General features: G+C 40.3%; 1 protein-coding gene across 1 annotated transcript in view; it reads left to right on the top strand.

Moving 5' to 3' along the window:
• The window catches only part of DNAI1 (dynein axonemal intermediate chain 1), a 2249827-nt gene that overhangs the window by 374789 nt on the left and 1856815 nt on the right, over positions 1 to 18223 (top strand). Inside the window, exon 3 of the mRNA XM_044077834.1 lies at positions 7551 to 7649. Within this exon, the coding sequence (XP_043933769.1) occupies positions 7551 to 7649 (99 nt within the window). The remainder of the gene's footprint in view (positions 1 to 7550; positions 7650 to 18223) is intronic.

The raw sequence follows: 18223 nt of genomic DNA, 5'->3' as shown, positions 1-18223 counted from the left end.
GTGGGCAGTTTACCCCAGAGGCAGAGGGGTAACAATAAACGCCGCCCTAGGGGCAGAGGGGGTCCTCAGAACCAGGGCAACAGGGAGTCTCTTCCTGAGAAGCCCTTTCAGCATCCCTGAGGTGTTGCCCGACTGTCCACCCTTGGAGGCAGTCGGGGGAAGGATTTCGCTGTACCCAGTAGCCTGGCGTTCCCTTTCACAAGATATGTGGGTACAGTCGATAATATCCGAGGGTTACAAAATCCCCTTCGAAAGGTATCCCGTACCTCACCAATGCCTTCCAGACATCTCACCCGGTCAAAGGGATTTGGCAGAACAGGAGGTTACAAAGCTCCTACAAAAAAGAGCCATCCAGACTGTTCCAGCAGACCAAGTAGGATCCGCGTCTACTCCAGATTCTTTTGGTCCCCAAAAGGACGGGAGATTGGAGACCTATACTAGACCTAAGCAATCTAAACAGATTTGTCAAGAAGGCAAGATTCCGGATGGTCACGCTTCAGTCCATTTTGCCCTTTCTGGGCAAGGACAACTGGATGTGCTCGATAGACCTTCAGGACGCGTACTATCACATAAAGATCCACAGGCTCCAGGAGGTTTCTCCGCCGGCTAGGGACCAGTCATTATCAATTCAGAGCCCTGCCCTTTGGCCTCACTTCAGCCCCCAGAGTGTTTACCAAATGCATGGCAGTGGTCGCAGCTCACCTGAGACGTCCAGGATTCCAGGTGTTTCCTTATTTGGACGACTGGCTCCTCTCTGCCACCACCAGGCATCAGCTTCTTCAGACCAGAGACTACACTCTGCAGCTTTGCAAAAGTTTGGGAATTTCAGTGAAATTCGAAAAATCTTCTCTGCGGCCTTGCCAATCTATCACCTTTATAGGCGCAGAATTAAACACCGTCAAGTTGTCAGCCAGACTAACAGATCAGAGAATTCTGGACATCCAAAAATTCATTCGGATATTATTGCAGAGCAGCAAAGCCAAAGCCAGATTGATTCTGAAAGTTCTAGGTCTTATGGCTGCGGCCATTGTTCTTCTACCACTGGCTCACTTCCACATGCGTCTGCTGCAGTGGATGTTATTCACTCAGTGGTCGTTCCACAGTCTTCCGATGAAACACGAAATCTTAGTCACACAATCGTGCAGAGCTCATCTGAACTGGTGGATATCTTCCCCTCTCCTTCACCAGGGCCGACCATTTGTTCCCCCTCCTCCGGTTGCCACAGTCACTACGGATGCCTCTCTGATCGGGTGGGGGGGGCATTATCAGGGCAGGATGGTCCACGGGACGTGGCAACCCATAGAATACCATCTGCACATAAATGTCCTGGAGATGAGAGCGGTGCTTTTAACGTTGCAAGCCCTCAACGACTTTCTTCCCACGGGGACTATTGCAGCACAAACGGACAACATGTCCGTGGTCTGGTACATCAACAAGCAGGGCCGAACCAGGTCCTATCCGTTGTGTCGAGAAGCTCTCAGACTTTGGCAATGGGCAATCTCCTCTCATCGGTTTCTGATAGCAATGCACATCCCCGGCAGGTCCAACCTCTTGGCAGACAGGCTGAGCAGATCCATTCTCATGCCTCACGAGTGGTCTCTCAATCAATCTATTGTGGACCAGATTTTTCTGAAGTGGGGCACACCTTGTTGCGATCTTTTTGCTACTCCCCAAAACAACAAGTGCCCCGACTTTTTCACCCTCTTTCCCCTTCCAGGCCAACCCCTGAGAGACTCTCTAACCCAGGATTGGCCCCGGGGACTTCTTTACGCTTTTCCTCCCTTTCCCTTGATTCCACAAGTCATTCAGAAAGCCACCGTTTTGAGGGCCAAGTTGATTCTCATTGCCCCTTACTGGCCTCGACAAATTTGGTTCCCGACTCTGCATCGTCACCTCCTGGTGCGGCCTTGGCATCTGGACCCAGTTCCGGATCTTTTGATCCACCAGTCGGGTCAACAGCACCGGGCCATTCATTCTCTCAACCTCACTGCTTGGTTGCTCCACTTCCTTCCCTAGCCAGGCTTCCTATGATCTCTGATCCTGTCAGAGATATTTTAGTAGCTTCATTGAAGTCGTCCACTAGAACCGTGTATGCTAGCAAGTGGCGACGTTTTTCCATTTGGGCAAACTCCAGGCACATTGATCCCTTTACTGCTCCTGTGCATTCTGTTTTAGATTTCCTGGCTGAAGTTTTTCAGTCAGGATCCTCTTCATCAACAGTCAAAGTTCAACTGGCGGCTATTTCCAAATATCATGTTGGATTACAAGATCATAACATTATGTCACATTGGCTATGCAAAGCCTTTCTGAGAGGAGTTTTTCTTCTGAAGCCGCCAATAAAACATCCTCCTCCACAATGGGATCTGAATTTAATGTTAGCATCCTTGATTTTACCACCCTTCAAACCGTCTGCCTCATGTTCCTTGAAGTTATTGACCTGGAAAACTATATTCTTACTGGCTGTCACTTCAGCGAGAAGGGTTTCGGAAATTCAAGCTCTCTGCATCCATTCCCCTTACTTGGTTTTTCACAAGGACAGGGTATCCTTAAGAACGAACCCATCCTTTCTCCCCAAAGTTGTTTCTCAAACTAATATTAATCAATCCATCGATCTACCAGTCTTTTTCCCAAATTATTCTGACAGGGCTGAACAAAAGCTTCATTTTTTGGATGTCCATCGTCAGCTCAGGTACTATTTGCATAGAACGAAACAATTCAGGAAATCGGACCAATTATTTGTCTCCTATGCAGAAAACAGGAAAGGTCTCCCAGTTTCTAAAGTGACCTTATCCAGATGGTTGTCTTCCACCATTTCTTATGTGTATTCACTCAGAGGCAAGCAACTACCTTCTAAACTGAAAGCACACTCAACCAGGAGTCTATCCACTTCTGCAGCCTTTCAGGATAGACTACCCATTGATACCATTTGTGCAGCAGCTACTTGGGCCACTCCTCACACCTTTGTCTCTCATTACAAGTTAGATTTGGCCTCCAGAGACAGGGCCAGTTTTGGTTCCACAGTTCTCAAGAGTCTGTTCCATTGAGCCACCCGGGATACAGGTGCTAGGGACGCAGTCCCATCCAGCAAGAATGAAGGCGAGATTGACAACTTAACATTTAGAAGTTATGTACCTACCATAACGTTCCATGTTAGTTGTGTTCTCTCGCCTTCTTTCTTGCATCTCTCCCTCCTTCCCCCTGGCCTGGACAGATCTTGAAGAGTTTCCTCTTCTCAGGTTGTTCCCTCCTGAGTCTTCAATAGAAGAGTCCTTTGTTAGGAATTTTTGTGTTCCTAGTTCTACTAGGTTAGTCCTTAGCAGGGTATGTTAGCTACCAAACGAGATCTGAGGTAGTCCCGCCTTGCATCATGGGATATAGGGTTGCCTCGAGCTGGTAAAAGGAGTTCTCAAGCTAAGCAAGTGCAGAGTCGGAGCCGAGGATCGGCTCCGAACCCATCCAGCAAGAAAGAAGGTGAGAGAAGACAACTAACATGGAACGTTATGGTAGGTACATAACTTCTAAATATCGAACATTCAGAACATCAAATTTTTTCCCATGGAAAAACTTTGCTGCTCCGAGACACATACACACAACACAAGCACATCAAACAAACAGCAACCACACACATACACTTAAATTCCTACATCTAATGCTACACTAAACTAAACATACACTACTATCTACCCACTTACCTTAACTCAAACCCTAACCCTAAGGTCCGTCACTATCGCACACTCACCTAACCCGCGCCCTAACCTTAACTCACTTGAACCACCCCTAACCCTAAAGTCTGTCACTATCGCACACATGCCTAACCCGCGCCCTAACCCAAACTCACTTAACTTGCCCGTAACCCTAACGTACAATCGCACACTTACCTGAACCCAATCCATAACTTTCCACCACAGTGCTAAGAATAGCGAAGCCACAGAAATGGCCAACTGAATTCTTTCCTGAGGAAAGAATTCGCTGTTCTGCAGCTTCACTATTCTTAGCGTTTGCTGAATAGTGTTCGATATCAGAACATTCGAAGTTTTAATACTTCGATGTTCTGATATAGACCCGAATAAAACACACCATGCCTACCAAAATTTTAGATATCTCAAAAAACATACCAAGATCCTTGTTAAATCTGACAAGACATCATACTAAAGTAATCTCCAACAAACCACCAAAACAACCCTAGTCATATTTCATCCTCTTTAAATAATTACACCCTGGCCATGCTGGCCATACAACTACATCCTGTCCTTCTACTTCAAACACCAAAGAGTTCATTGCCACTCAGTTCAACATTCATTTTATGCAGCCACTTCTATCACTAATCAAAGACCACCTCACTTCATACCTCCTCAGAAGCAACACACTGCCATTTAGTTTTCAGCTCGTCCCAATATCAATCATAAAAAAATTACTAGCCAAATTAAAAGTAACAACCTCAGTTGCCAGTAACCTTCCCAATGAGTTTGTCAAAACAGGCTACTAGGCTTATCTGGCTCCATTCTGATCAACTGGTCAGTCACTGAAAATTATGTCCCATCCATCTAGAAAAAAATCCATTATTATACTTCTTCACAAAGGAGGTACTTCAGTGGCATTAACAAACTACAGACCTACTGTTATCCCCTCAGCCCTTTCAAAAATCCTCAAGTCTGATGTGCAAAGCTATGGACCTAATAAACAAGGATATAGGGAATCTCCAAACTCTGGATCCCACACAGTTTGGTTTTGTGAAGGGTAGATCATGCCTGCTCAACTTGGTCGACTTTTTTGTGTCAATCACTGTGGATGAATGCAATGTGGTTCATACAACCTACCTTGATCTGGCCAAGGCTTTTGATACCACTCCCCACTCAGGAATCATAGAAAAACTCACTAAGCTTGGCATCAACCCCTATATCACTAGGTGGGTTGCAAACTGGCTCACAGATAGAACCCACAGTGTGAAAGTAGCTGACTCCAAGTCATACTGCCGATTAGTCACGAGTGGAGACCCACAGGGTTCGGTCCTAGGTCCTCTCTCGTTTGATATCTACTTCTCTGAAGTCCAGGCCATAACGAAGGGACTCTGGCTGACAAAGTTCGTAGACTATTGCAAGTTGGGAGCTATTATTAACTCCCCAAGTGATGTTGACATCCTACAGAATGGCCTCACCGTGAGCAACGACTGGTGTCAGAACCATGGACTTAAGCTCAATCCCAAAAAATGCATCGTCATCCCCTTTGGGAAAAACCCACTTCCCATGAATTACCACATTGATGGTAGTCCACTGAACAAAGAAGGCTTTATAAGAGATCTGGGAACACAGATTGACAGCAACCTCTCTTTTGATCACAACATTGCCGCTGTGGTCAGAAAGTCCTTCTATGTGGCACATCTCATTACTAAGGGTTTTGCATCCAGGAAGAAAGAGGTCATTGTCTCCCTCTCCTCTTCCCTCATTAGGCCAGTCATCGAGTACAATGCCCCATTTGGCATGTACCTTAATAGATACCTGCAACAACTGGAGAGGCCGCAAAAGTACTTGACAAAGAGGATCCTAGGCCTTAAACACTTGTCCTGTATGGACAGACTTAAAAAAAACTCCCAACTATTCTCTGTCTCATATCGCCTACTTAGAGGCAATCTCTGCTTGACTTACAAAGCCATGTCTGACCCAGCTCTGTTAGAAATGCTACATCTAAAGAAATCCCAATCCCTCCGCACCACATGGTCCAGAGACCTTAACCTCATTACCACAATTAACAGAACATGCTGGAGGGACAGGTTCATAACCCAGAGACTGCCCATGCTATGGAACAGACTTCCCATACATGTCAAGCAGAGCACCTCACTGACTCTCTTCAAGAGAAATCTTAATGAGTGGATGGGTAGCAGAAAATTCACCCCGGGGATAACGTCAGGTGGCACTATGCCAGGGTAATCCTATGGCTAGGCTTGTAAAGGCCCCAGGGCCATTAGCCTAGTACACACCTATGAACGTATGCACTCTCAGAGTATGAAACATATAACCAAACACAACCTCCTCTCCAACACCCAACATGGATTCAGGCCTAGCCACAGTACTAGAACTGCCTTTCTCAACTTTACCAGGATAGTAAACCAATACAGAAACACAGGCAACTTTGTTTCTTTAGTTTTCCTTGATCTGTCCAAAGCATTTGACACAGTGTCCCACCAAAAGCTCCTGTCTGAACTTACAACTTTAGGCCTCACTTACCCCTCTCTCTCTCTCGCCTGGTTTCACAGTTATTTATGCAATCATCAGCAGGCAACAAAACCTTTTAACATTTCAACCAATCTCTCTTAGGTTCCCCAAGTGTCACTAGTCAGCCCCTTTATTTTTAATATTTTCATAAATAAACGTTATACTGCTACAACACTTGCTATTCCCATGCAATACACTGAAGATTCAACCCTTATCTTATCTGCTTGTCCACATCCATAACACAATTACAAGAAATTACTCAAAAATCTTTCACTGACATTGAAATATGGCTAAAAAATTCTAACTTGCTGCTTAATGCCACTCCCCTTGGGGGTGTTTTTGTGTTGTTTTTTTATGCCAGGGTGTGGACATTTATTTATTTATTGCTATTCCTAACATTGCCTGTCAGGGCACAGCCTCCCTCTCTCTGCTGGCAGAAAAGCTCTGAAGGGCTTTGTGCCCATACTTGTCTTTTAGTCAGTTCATCTCAAGCTGCTTGACAGTTTGGGTGTATGTGAAAGATGCCCTGAAGTTTTGGAAGCTGAGCAGCTGTTATACCCTTAGCAGGATATAAACTATATAGTAGCCATAAGGCTGCTGCAGCAGTGATCATTCAGGCATCCACTGTTATGTTAAGTTCAACTTGCACAACTGTACTTTTTTTCTGCTTTTGGTTAAGGAGATTGCACAGTAGGGTACAAATCACTTTAATTAATTACAGGATCCCTCTGAAATATAGCACTGAAGAAATAAGTCTAATGTCCTGAGGTGTTTTCTTCCAACATACTGGTTCAGTTGTAGAGTATTCCCTTTCACGCCATGGCTTAGGACTGCATCATTACAGCCCCATAGGGGGTATCTCCTTAAAATTATCAGGTCAGGGACATCTTATTTCACTTAATTCAAAATCATAATGATCCTGTATTCAAGCATTTACAGATATACCCAGTATATTATCACAATTATACTTCACAGTGTATACCTTATACAGCTACTTTCACACTCTAAATGTAATTATAACTGCAACCCTAATTATATCTCTTTAATTTCTTTCTATAATTTTAGTTTTTGATTTTATTGAGTGTTCGAGTTAAAATTGATATTAGAGTACAGATCATAGCTAGAGAACTATATTGATAACACGTCTTGTTAGCATTTGTTTTTGAGCTGAAATTCAAATAATGGTAACAAGAGTTGTTAGATCTCAGATTATAGTAAAGACCAGCAAGGGCTGGTGTTATGATTATTGGTATAATTCCTCTTTATATCCAACTATGCTGAAACTTGCTGTGCCAGACACTTGTATTTAAATGTTTTAATCATTTGTGAATCTCCTTTAAGGATGAGGATGATAACACAGAAATGGCAGATGGATTAGACGAATGGATGCCAGGAAAAACACTCATCAAACCATCTGATCAGTTGGAATTGACAGAAGCTGTAAGTAAACATTATTTTATTTATTGCTTGAAAGGTATTCAGCAAAATGACTTCTGGACTTCTAAAAAATTGATGACACAAACAAATCAATGGAGTAGTTAAAATATGTTAACAACTGAGGCACACCTAACAAAGAAACGTAGCACTAGAATATAAAAATATAGCATATATGAACAATGCATTGCTCAACATTATACCTGACATTTTATTTCTGTTTCTGCAGTCATATTTTGTGCATTTCATCATATATCGTGTTCCCTTTTCCTTTTAACCTGTTTTTTCCCATTTTTTGCATGAATAAATCCTGCTGTTATGCTGTTTCATCTGTTTACTGTGAACGCCTGGTCTGCCATCTCAGTATGGTATTTTAACATGAGCCATGGTATGAATCATGAAACTTCACATTTTGGCATTATAAAGCCTGATCCTTAATACATACGGTATAATGATATGTATGTTGTCTTGTGTCTGTTGAACAAAGAGGTTTCATTATTTTTCAGAAATTGCTGAATAGTCAGCCAGTATTAACAATTATCCACTCCAATAATTTTTCACAACAGACTTGTGCTGGTGGAGAAGGGGAGACTATCTCTTCCACTTTAGATTAATTCTTTATCAAGTAGTAGTAGTATAACCAGGGAGGTTCTAAACATGCTCTGAGATTATTTTTTCTCACAGAACAGACTGAATTAATGGCTAGGCAACCTTGATCTAATTTTCACATTTGCCCTTAAGCCTTTTTTTGTAAATAAACAGGCAACTTTATTGTAAAATCCAACCAAATTAAACTTCAATCTAGTGCAATCTGTATGCATGTTGGAATGGCTTGTCTTCAACTGGCATTCCTAGTTAAATTTATTAATTACTACTAATACATATGGCTGCAGCCCAATCCTGATGTGTACAAAAACTTGCCAGTCTTGACTCATTTATTTTTTTAACTTTTTTTGAAGCAATGTTGGATAAACAAAGTAGAATACAATACAATACAAACAAACATGTACAGTGTCTAAAATTGTTTTCCATCTTTTCAGTCAATTTGGTATGTACTAGGCTGGAAACAAACAACCTTGCATAATAATTACATTTCTCTATACTTACATACAGGGAAACCACCATGGAAGGTAAGCATTCAATCAGTTTAACAGAGGTTAGCTGTATTCTTTGTATGTCTCCAAGACCTAAACCATATCTCTCAATCTGGAAACATCAAAAATCTGGACAAAGGCCCATGAAAAATAGGTATAAATCTGCACGCTGACTAACATAAAAATTACATAATTATGTAACCCCGCCCACTCCAATGGAATTGTGGGATACGAACTTTCAAACTCAAACCGAAGAACAGACAACCAGAATATGGCCCAAGAATCCCCCTGCAGCCATTCCAATGTCCCATTACCTACCATACTTGCCTATTTCACCCCATTTACCATAAACACTAATGGGCATATACTGCTTTACCTATACAATGATTTGGATTTTATTTTACATTTTATAGCACAAACACTAATAGACATCGCTAAACAAAGCAATACAGTGTTGTTGTCTTTCGGCTTTTCCCAGTTAGGGGTCGCCACAGCGGAACTCCGGTCCGCTAATGATTGGCAGTAGATTTTGACGAACGCCGAGGTGCCAGCTCGACGTTCAACCTTCAAAGAAATTTACAAAGCATTAAAGTCTCACAATGAAAACAGACTTAGCATTAAAACTTCTCTGCCCTTGAAACTCACATTCATTGAAACAGCATTGAAACCCACATCCAAAGAAAATGCATCTGGCCAGTGGTGGATAAAAAGTACCTTTGGGCTGTTTTCAAATCATAGGTCCCTTGCACAGGAAAGAAAAAGCATACATGTGTTCTTTGATACACCTTCCTGACTTTATTAAATTATATTCCTTGTATAATACATCACAGTTGTTAGAGCGCATTTTAAATTTACTGTTTTAACATTTTTTCCAGTAAGCAAAGAAAAAATGCTTGAACCAATAATGGCAAAAATGCCAAATTCAGAACATTTCCATCATAAAAGTCCACTCAAACTTCTACAATCCACCAGTATCAGTAAATATGCACAATCTCTATAGAAGTAAAAGTCATCTAAATTCCATGTTAAAGAGATCTGTATCTAGGTTGCTGCTAGCAAACAACTGTATATTTCATTGTAATGTCTACAAGTAAAGTGCTTTTTGCCCTTGAAGAATACATTTTGTTACATTAAAAAAAATGATAAGCTAGTAATATTCTAAAAGGGAATAGATGGCAAACTGAAAACAGGTTCATAGTTAATAGGTATATCCATCAAAAGAGGACATTTCCAGGATTGCAGCGTCCACCCACTTTAAAAAACTGATAACAGGTTCATAGTTAATAGGTATCTCTACCAAAGGAGGACATTCTCAGGACTGCAGCATCCACCTCCTTTAAAAGTATCATACAGTCAGCAATCCATCTACAGACTGTGGGAGTAGAACCCACAGCCTTCTGCAGCAAAAGCAAGTATACTACCTGTTGTGCTACTAAAAATGCAAGTAGACTTTGCATAAACAGCACTAAACTTCTCTTTCCCTGAAGAACTGTGCAGCACAAGAAATCAGAAGAAAGCCAAAATGTATTGGGGGGGACAAAGGCCAAAAACTTGGAGCACATTTTAAACATTGCTTGTATAATCTTAAAAAGTTGCTAGAATAAAATGTGTTACCATGTGTTTCCTGAAAGATAGGAAGACAAACTTAAATAGCTATCATTATTTAGTGAATTCAGTTCTTCATACTGATTTGCCAGAATAAAATAAAGTTTATAGCTTTTAACATTTGTTTACTGGGAGAGTCTGATTTGTAACAAATTAATCTAATTTTCAGCAGAGGCCTGGGGAGAAATGCTATAGACTCATATCTTAGTATTGTGGAAGGCAACCAGAGGAAACCCACACAAAGACAGGGAGGACATGCTGACTCCACACAGAAGGCACTTCAGCCAAAAATCAAACCAGAGAACCTCTTACTGTGAGGCAACAACACTACCACTGCACCATCCATATTTTAAGAGGAACAGAACAAACATATGAGACAAACACATTCCAGACATTATGTGAAAATTGGTACAGTTAAGAGCTATAACTCATTCAATCAGATGTGGTGGTATGGGTAGGGAACTCAGGCTCTTGCTTCTTGTACCTAAGATACAGGGTTTGAGCCTGATTACTCCTAACCACCAGGTATATCTATCTGCAAACACACACACACACACACACACACACACACACACACACACACACACACACACACACACACACACACACACACACACACACAAACACACACACACACACACTTCAAATTGTGCGCATGTTGCAGCTTACATCTATGGAAAATTGTTCTATGCAGCTCCCTCATAAATAATACATTCAGCAACGGATGTTCTATGTAGCTCCGTCCTTAATAATACAGTCAGCAGCCAGCAACAGACCTCACATTGCTGAATAAATAGCAATTCAAATTGCGTGCGTGTTCCGGCAGCTAAATAATACATTCAGCAATGGACCTGATAAATAATACATTCAGCAAAGGACTTCCTAAATAAATGCAGCAACCACACACAGCAACGGCCCTCCTAAATAAATTCAATAGCAGCCAGCAATGGACCTCACATTGCTAAATAAATGGTAATTCAAATTGCGTGCGTGTTCTGGCAGCTTACATCTACGGAAAATTTTTCTATGCAGCTGCTCAGTCTTCTTTACCTGGAAGATGCATGCGAATGTGGGCTTTAAGATGATGAAGGAAGTGTAATTCAGGTATAAGTTGCTTCAGTTCTCACTCGTTCATAAGCTCAATCAAAATATGTAGTTAAGGCTTGTTTCAACTGTTGTCAGGCTATTCATCTTCTGTCCTGCCCCTCGCAGCGTTCAGCTAAATTCCGACAGGCTGGATGAAGATGACGTCACTGCGCATGCCTCCACACGATGATGTCAGTAAAAAAAAAGCTGAAAATAAAATTAAACAAAAAAAAAAAGACAGGAAATTCGGAAATTAAGGGGTGCCACTCAGGAATCATGGCACCCCATTATTTGAACTTCAAACACTGGAGAAAACCGAGAGATTTGGTACAGTTGAGAGGTATGACCTAAACTAACAGTAATAGACATTGTCCTAGGGGGCTCCAGTTGAAGAGCCATTTCTTGCACACAAGCTTAACATGCCCATTCCTTGGTGGCATTAAGACTACTGGACAGCTCATTGTTGGTTCCATCTTGACCACTTCCTTTGCTATGTGACTAATCCTTTATCTTCTAGGTCTCTTACCTCTTTTTTAATCTGGTTCATTAAAGTTCTAAAATCACATATTATTGGGGATTAGGGATATTCCATAGTGTAGTAATCATCCACTTTGCCATTAACATCATTAGTGTAAGCAGTTGTTGCTGTGATGTTGGTAGAAGAGAGCCATCACTAAACCCCAGCAGAAAGAGAACAAGCATGAAGGAGAGGTGTTCATGGAAAAGACTCTATATCACTTCCTGAACTTCTTCCTTAATTTTTTGGAATACCATACATTCTCGAAATATGTGTTGCCAACTAACCATTGTTGGCACTTCACATCACCTCCCTGAGCCTCTTGAATACCAAAGAAGTGTTTCCATTTTATAATGTATCTCTGTCACTAAAGTTAATTTAATGATCATAGTATGTTTGCTTCTTAAGTATAACTAGTTTGTGCTCTTAACCAGTATGGACATCAGATCAACAAAAAGTGTCACTGTGGCCATCAAGTCTCTCAGTGCATTACTGAAGCTGGTGGCTATGAGATGCATTTTTAAGATCTTTTGTTAACCTGTTTATACCAGTAACACTTTATGCAGATTTCATGAGAAATGTTAAACCATTATGGAAATACAAATATTTATATAAACAGAGTAAATATTATCCAAAATAGTAATATGGGGAACATGCCAATCTTCTGGATAATCATCAGATAATGCTCATCTTCAGACACTAAAGAGAACACTGAAAGAGTCTTGTTTAAAAAAGAATATAAAGTGAAGGTAGAGAAGAATTAATGAACAACACAAGCATCATGACAAGCAAAAATGTGAAGAAAAATTGAAGTATAACACACTTCCTTTAAGATTACAAAAAGTGTTTTGCAAGGTATGGTCAGAACTTAAAACTTGACAGTAATTCTGAGTACAAGACTCATGTATTGGTACACTGCTAAAGCTGGCTAGAGTATGCATGTGATAGTGGCATAGAGGGATAAAACCTTATCTGTAGTCCAGATGACTTGAATTTGACCCGAATTTGATGTATGTGTCCCAGGCAGATATGTCCCTAACCTTGAGCAGCATACTACCCTCATCTAGAATAATGCCACAGTATAAACAAAAATGATTGATTTCAATAATTGACTTAGTTTTTGGTGTCATTCTGAGGGATCCAGTTTCTGTCTGCCTGGGAAGCCATGGTCGAGAAACCTTGCTGCTTTGCCAGAGATGATTTGCACCTGGCAACCCTAGGCTTTCATCTGCTGGCAAAGGCTCTTGCCTCCCCCATAGTTCCCTTTTTAGGAAAGGTCTTGAAAACAACATTACCAACGTTATATTAACCAATCAGAACAAAATAAGGGTGATGCTGCAAAATGCTAGGTGCTTAAACCAAAAACTGCACTCCCTGGAAGCACTTCTGTCACTGGAAGATGTAGATGCCTGTGCAGTCACAGAAACCTGATTTAAGCCCCCAGAGAGTACCCCATCCCTGCAAGGTTACACTGCCTTCCACACCTTTAGACCGCAAAATGAACATGTGGAAACCAAAGGAGGTGATGTTTCAATCTATATTAAAGATAAATTCACTTCCCATCTAGTTAGACTGGACAACTCCATGGAGTTACTCCAGGTCCAGGTTACAGTGGGTGAGCCGCCCATTCAAGTCCTACCCAAAGTTATAGGTCCCTCACCATGGGTCATGACACCCATGAAGCCTACTTAACCAAACTTAAGACAATCTAAATATTTAGTAAGAGACTAGGGAAGCAGCCTTCAACACTTAAACCAGAACAAAATCTAAGCAATTCAGAAGCCCACGAAGAGCCACACTCTGAAGACGCCTGGAAATATGTAAATGCAACTTTTATTTTTACATAAACGCTCATATAAATACGTTTTCATCCACAGACTTCATCAGATGAATTAACATAGAAAAAACACCACACTTGTACCAGTAATGAGGTTTTGAATTCACCAGTCGACAGTCATCATCAATTAACGTCATGAATATTCATGAAACTCTGTCATCATATACTCAAAACACTGCGGCTAAAAAACACTTCTAACTTAGTCTATAACATCAACACAGAATTGTGTCTAACATCTAAAATCCTTAGTCAAAAGACTACATTTGAATTTAAATGCAATTCAAAACTGTTGGAAAAATACTAGTAAAAAACTTGTAAAAAATATATTATAAAATGCAGTTTGAAAATAACAGTTTAAAAGATGCTCACAAAATACAGGATTGTCTCCATCTGGTGACCAAAAGGCAAACTACACATACAAAAATTGGAACAACAATAGTAAAATGAAAACCTAATGTCCATTGTAATTAGGGTAATCTAACCATCTATCAACAAAATTTATAATTTTGTGTATGGTGTACATAAACAAACAAAAAGTACACACAAAAATTCTTTTGATATAAAAAAGAAAGCTTTTATATTGTTCTATATTATAATTTTGCTGCACGTAATTTCAGAAGGGGGCAATGGAAATATTCTCTTTGAATCCTGGGGGTCTACTAGCATCCAGGGAGACCTGCCAGAACAATTCTCTATATTCCAAGCAGGTTTCCCAAGGACCACCCCGGACATCATCAGAAACTTTTTCAAGAACAAAAAATAGAAATTTTGCATCACTACAAGATAGTGTATGTTTATAGAAGGTGTTCCTTTCATTGTTAGTCCTAATATTGTACATGTGTTCGTATATACGTCTTTTGAGTTTCGGCTCAGTTTTGCCTTCATAGAAGGCTGAGCAGGCACCACATGTAACTAAATAAACAACGCCACTTGTGTTACAATTTGAAAAAACTTGTCCACTTATTTCTCTCCCCCTGCATTCCAAGTTTACAGAACCAGAGTTCAAAATGTAAGAACATTGTGAACAGGCACCTTTTGAGATTATCCTTAGTGGGTGCTTTAACCCCCTCAAAAAGTTTTTTCAAATTTCTTTCTATTTTGTAAATAATTTTCATGGGGTAATTTTCAAAACGGGACAGGTCAGTAAGTACCTTAAACCTGTCCCATTCCTTCCTAATAATTTCACCCACTAACTTGGAATCTTGATTAAACTCATTAAGTGCTTTTCTTGAGGCATCGTGGTCATTACCAGTGTCATTCTTGGTGTTATTTACACTTGATGTCAACCCAGTGTCAAAAAGGGGACCATATTTTGTCTTCCTTAAATGCTTTATGTCAGTATTAATCTCTTTTAGTAGTGAAGGGGGATAGCCTCTATCCCTAAATAACTTTCTAAAAAATCCACCTCATTGTCAAAATCAGAATCCAGGGATGTCATCCTACTTGCCCTGATAAGTTGTCTTCTATAAATGTTCTTTTTCTGAAAATAAGGGTGGGCATTATGAAAATGTAAATATGAGTTCGTAAAGGTTTCCTTATGGAAGACCTTGGATTTTATTCCTGTAGGAACCTTTTCTATCCTCACATCTAAAAAGTTCTTCCTATCATGGTTGATAGAACTAGTGAAATGCAGAAAATTGGTAGTAGTTTCAATATATTCAAGAAATTCCAACAATCTGCTTTCTGTATCTGTCCAAAATAGACAAATATCATCCAAAAATCTTCTGCAGTGTGACCAACATCCCCTGAACTCAGAATGCAGAATGAAATTTTTCTCCCACCATGCCAAAACCATGTTGGCATAGGTGGGGGCAAAATTTGTGCCCATGGCCACACCCTATGCAGCTTGTCAGCTGACATAGCAACCTTTTCTATCAGTGCTGATTCCAGCCACTCGATACCAATAGAGTGGGGTATAACAGAAAATAAATATTTAATCTCTATGGTTACAAAAATAACTGACTCAAAAGAACTACTGGTGTCAATATATTTAAGAAATTCCCAAGAATCTTTCAGTATAACAGTTTCAGTACCCCATAAGGTTTTAAGTTTACTAGCCAAACACTCTGGCAGTGGTGCTGTTTTTGAACACTCCACAGCCACAACAGGCCTAAGAGGGGGATCTAGTTGGTCTTTATGAATCTTTGGGATACCAAAAATAGTTGGGATCCTGGGTTTTGTTACAGCCAGATACTTAGGTCTATAAGCCCCTCCATAAGCATGTCATTAAGGGCAAGATCTATTTTCTTAAAGGCAAAACTAATTTCATTCTTAGACACTCTAGTGTAGGTGTTGGTGTCCCCAAGGATTTTCAACATTTTGCCTTCATAACTCATAATATCCATTAGACCAGTCCCTCCACCCTTATCAGGTTTCATAACCCCAATATTTTTGTCACCCCTAAGCTGGTTTAAAATCCTGTGCTCTTGAAAGTTAAGATTACATTTATGTCTTTTACAATTAGAGAAATTGAGTGGATTTCTCTTTCAACCAGCTGTTCAAAATTTTTTAACTGGGGGTGTAGGGGGGGTTGAATTCACTCTTTCTTTTCAGAGTGGATGCACTGGTAGGGTTACCTTCACCTTGAAATATTAAATCCAGGTTTAATTTTCTTACAAATAGTCTAAAATCAAGTATCAACTTGGTAGTGTCACAAGATAGGTTAGGAATAAACTTAAAGCCTTTTGAAAAAAAATGTAAAATGATCTACTGTAAGTTCTTTGCTGGTAAAATTAAAAATGTTGTTGTCATAGGTGTAAGTACACCCAGTCTTAATTAACTATGTTCTTTACACCAGATCCTAGAACCATCTCCTTCCTCTCCATTCCCTCATCTCATCCCTCAATAATAAGATTGAAAATATTGAGAGGGATTTTGGTTGATTAATCTCCACGCGACGGAGTGGGGAGTATTCTAAAGGGAATGGTGTATTATGCATTCTCTCATCCCTCTAAAAAGTCCCATTTTGGTCATCTTCAAATTCTTCCACGTGTGTCTCATATACCCTAATGTTAGCCTCATTAAATTTTCTAGGCATAGGGTAACACATTTTCTTAATGTACTCTTTTTTACATCTCTGTCAAGTTTTTAAATTTTTCTGTTAATAATACCAAAACATTTTTCATCAGTTTTGTCCATAACAGAATAGTACTTCAGTTTTTCAGATTCTACTGTAAATAAAAGATCATTAATAATTTGGGTATTAAGTACCCCTAGCTTCATCACTGGTATAAGTGTGCTGTTTTTTCTGTGTTAATTCATCTGATGAAGTCTGTGGATGAAAACATATTTATCTGAGCGTTTATGTGAAAATAAAAGTCGCATTTACATATTTCCGGGCGTCTTTGGAGTGTGGTTCTTCGTGGCCTTCTGAACTGCTAACAATCTAAATTTTACCAAACACACTGGTTATGGAGGATTTCAATTATCCCACCAAAAACTGAGAAACCTACTCAAACTCATTAGCACAAAAGTTCTTTGACTTTGTGAATTCAAATTCCCTGGAGCAAATTGGCTATACCCCGACAAGATGAGCAAACATTCTAGATTTGGTTTTCACCCATAGGTCAAACAGGTGCACTTCTGCGACCCTCATTAGTCAAAACTGACCACAAATCAGTCACCTTCAAACTGACACTAACACCAGAAGTCACAAAGGGTGAATTCAAACTAAAAAACGTCACCAAGGCAAACTGTACTCTCCTAGTTGAAGGTATAAATGCATTCCAAGCCCCACCCCAAGCTGAAAGTGGTAACTATGCCAAAGCTTACATTAATGCCCTGTACAATCACTTATATAAGTGTGTAAACTTGGATGTGTGAGATAGAATCAAAGCCAGAGCCCCAAGTAAAATCAAACTGCCACTGTGGGCTTCCAGCAATAAATGCAAAAAGTTGCTGTCCAACAAAACAAAGACAAGGACCCAACATTGGAAAAGTACTCTCCTTAGCCTTAACAGGCAAATAAGACAACTTCTCAAATCCTCCAAGAGCTCCTTTGAGAGAAACCTAGCAAGTACTGCCAAGGATAACCATAAGACCTTTTACAGCTATGTACGTAACCTAAAGGGTAGTACCCAAGAATGTGCAGAACTGATGGTCAACAGTATCGCACACACTGACCCCACAGAGATAACGAACCTGCTACCAGACAGGTTCGGTGAAAATTTCACTCCCTTATACCCTCCTAACTTACAAAAAGCCCTTCCCCAAACCTCCCCTTCACCTTACATATCTGAAGAACAGGTTCTCAAAACCCTGTCCAAGGCAAAGAATATGGCCTCTATGGGATCAAATGACATCCCAGGCAGTTATCTAAACAGGCTAAAACATGAACTAGCATCACCACTAAGTACTGTTTTCAATTATAGCCTAACCACAGGTTTTGTTCTTGCAGAATGAAGAACAACAGTTATTCCCCTCCACAAAGGTGGCCTAGCAA

Source organism: Protopterus annectens, chromosome 1.part1 (assembly GCF_019279795.1).
Source record: "Protopterus annectens isolate FY-2018-M chromosome 1.part1, PAN1.0, whole genome shotgun sequence".
NCBI classification, from domain to species: Eukaryota; Metazoa; Chordata; order Ceratodontiformes; family Protopteridae; genus Protopterus; species Protopterus annectens.
Note: the sequence above shows the minus strand (reverse complement) of the source record. Positions and strands in the feature narration are given on the sequence as shown.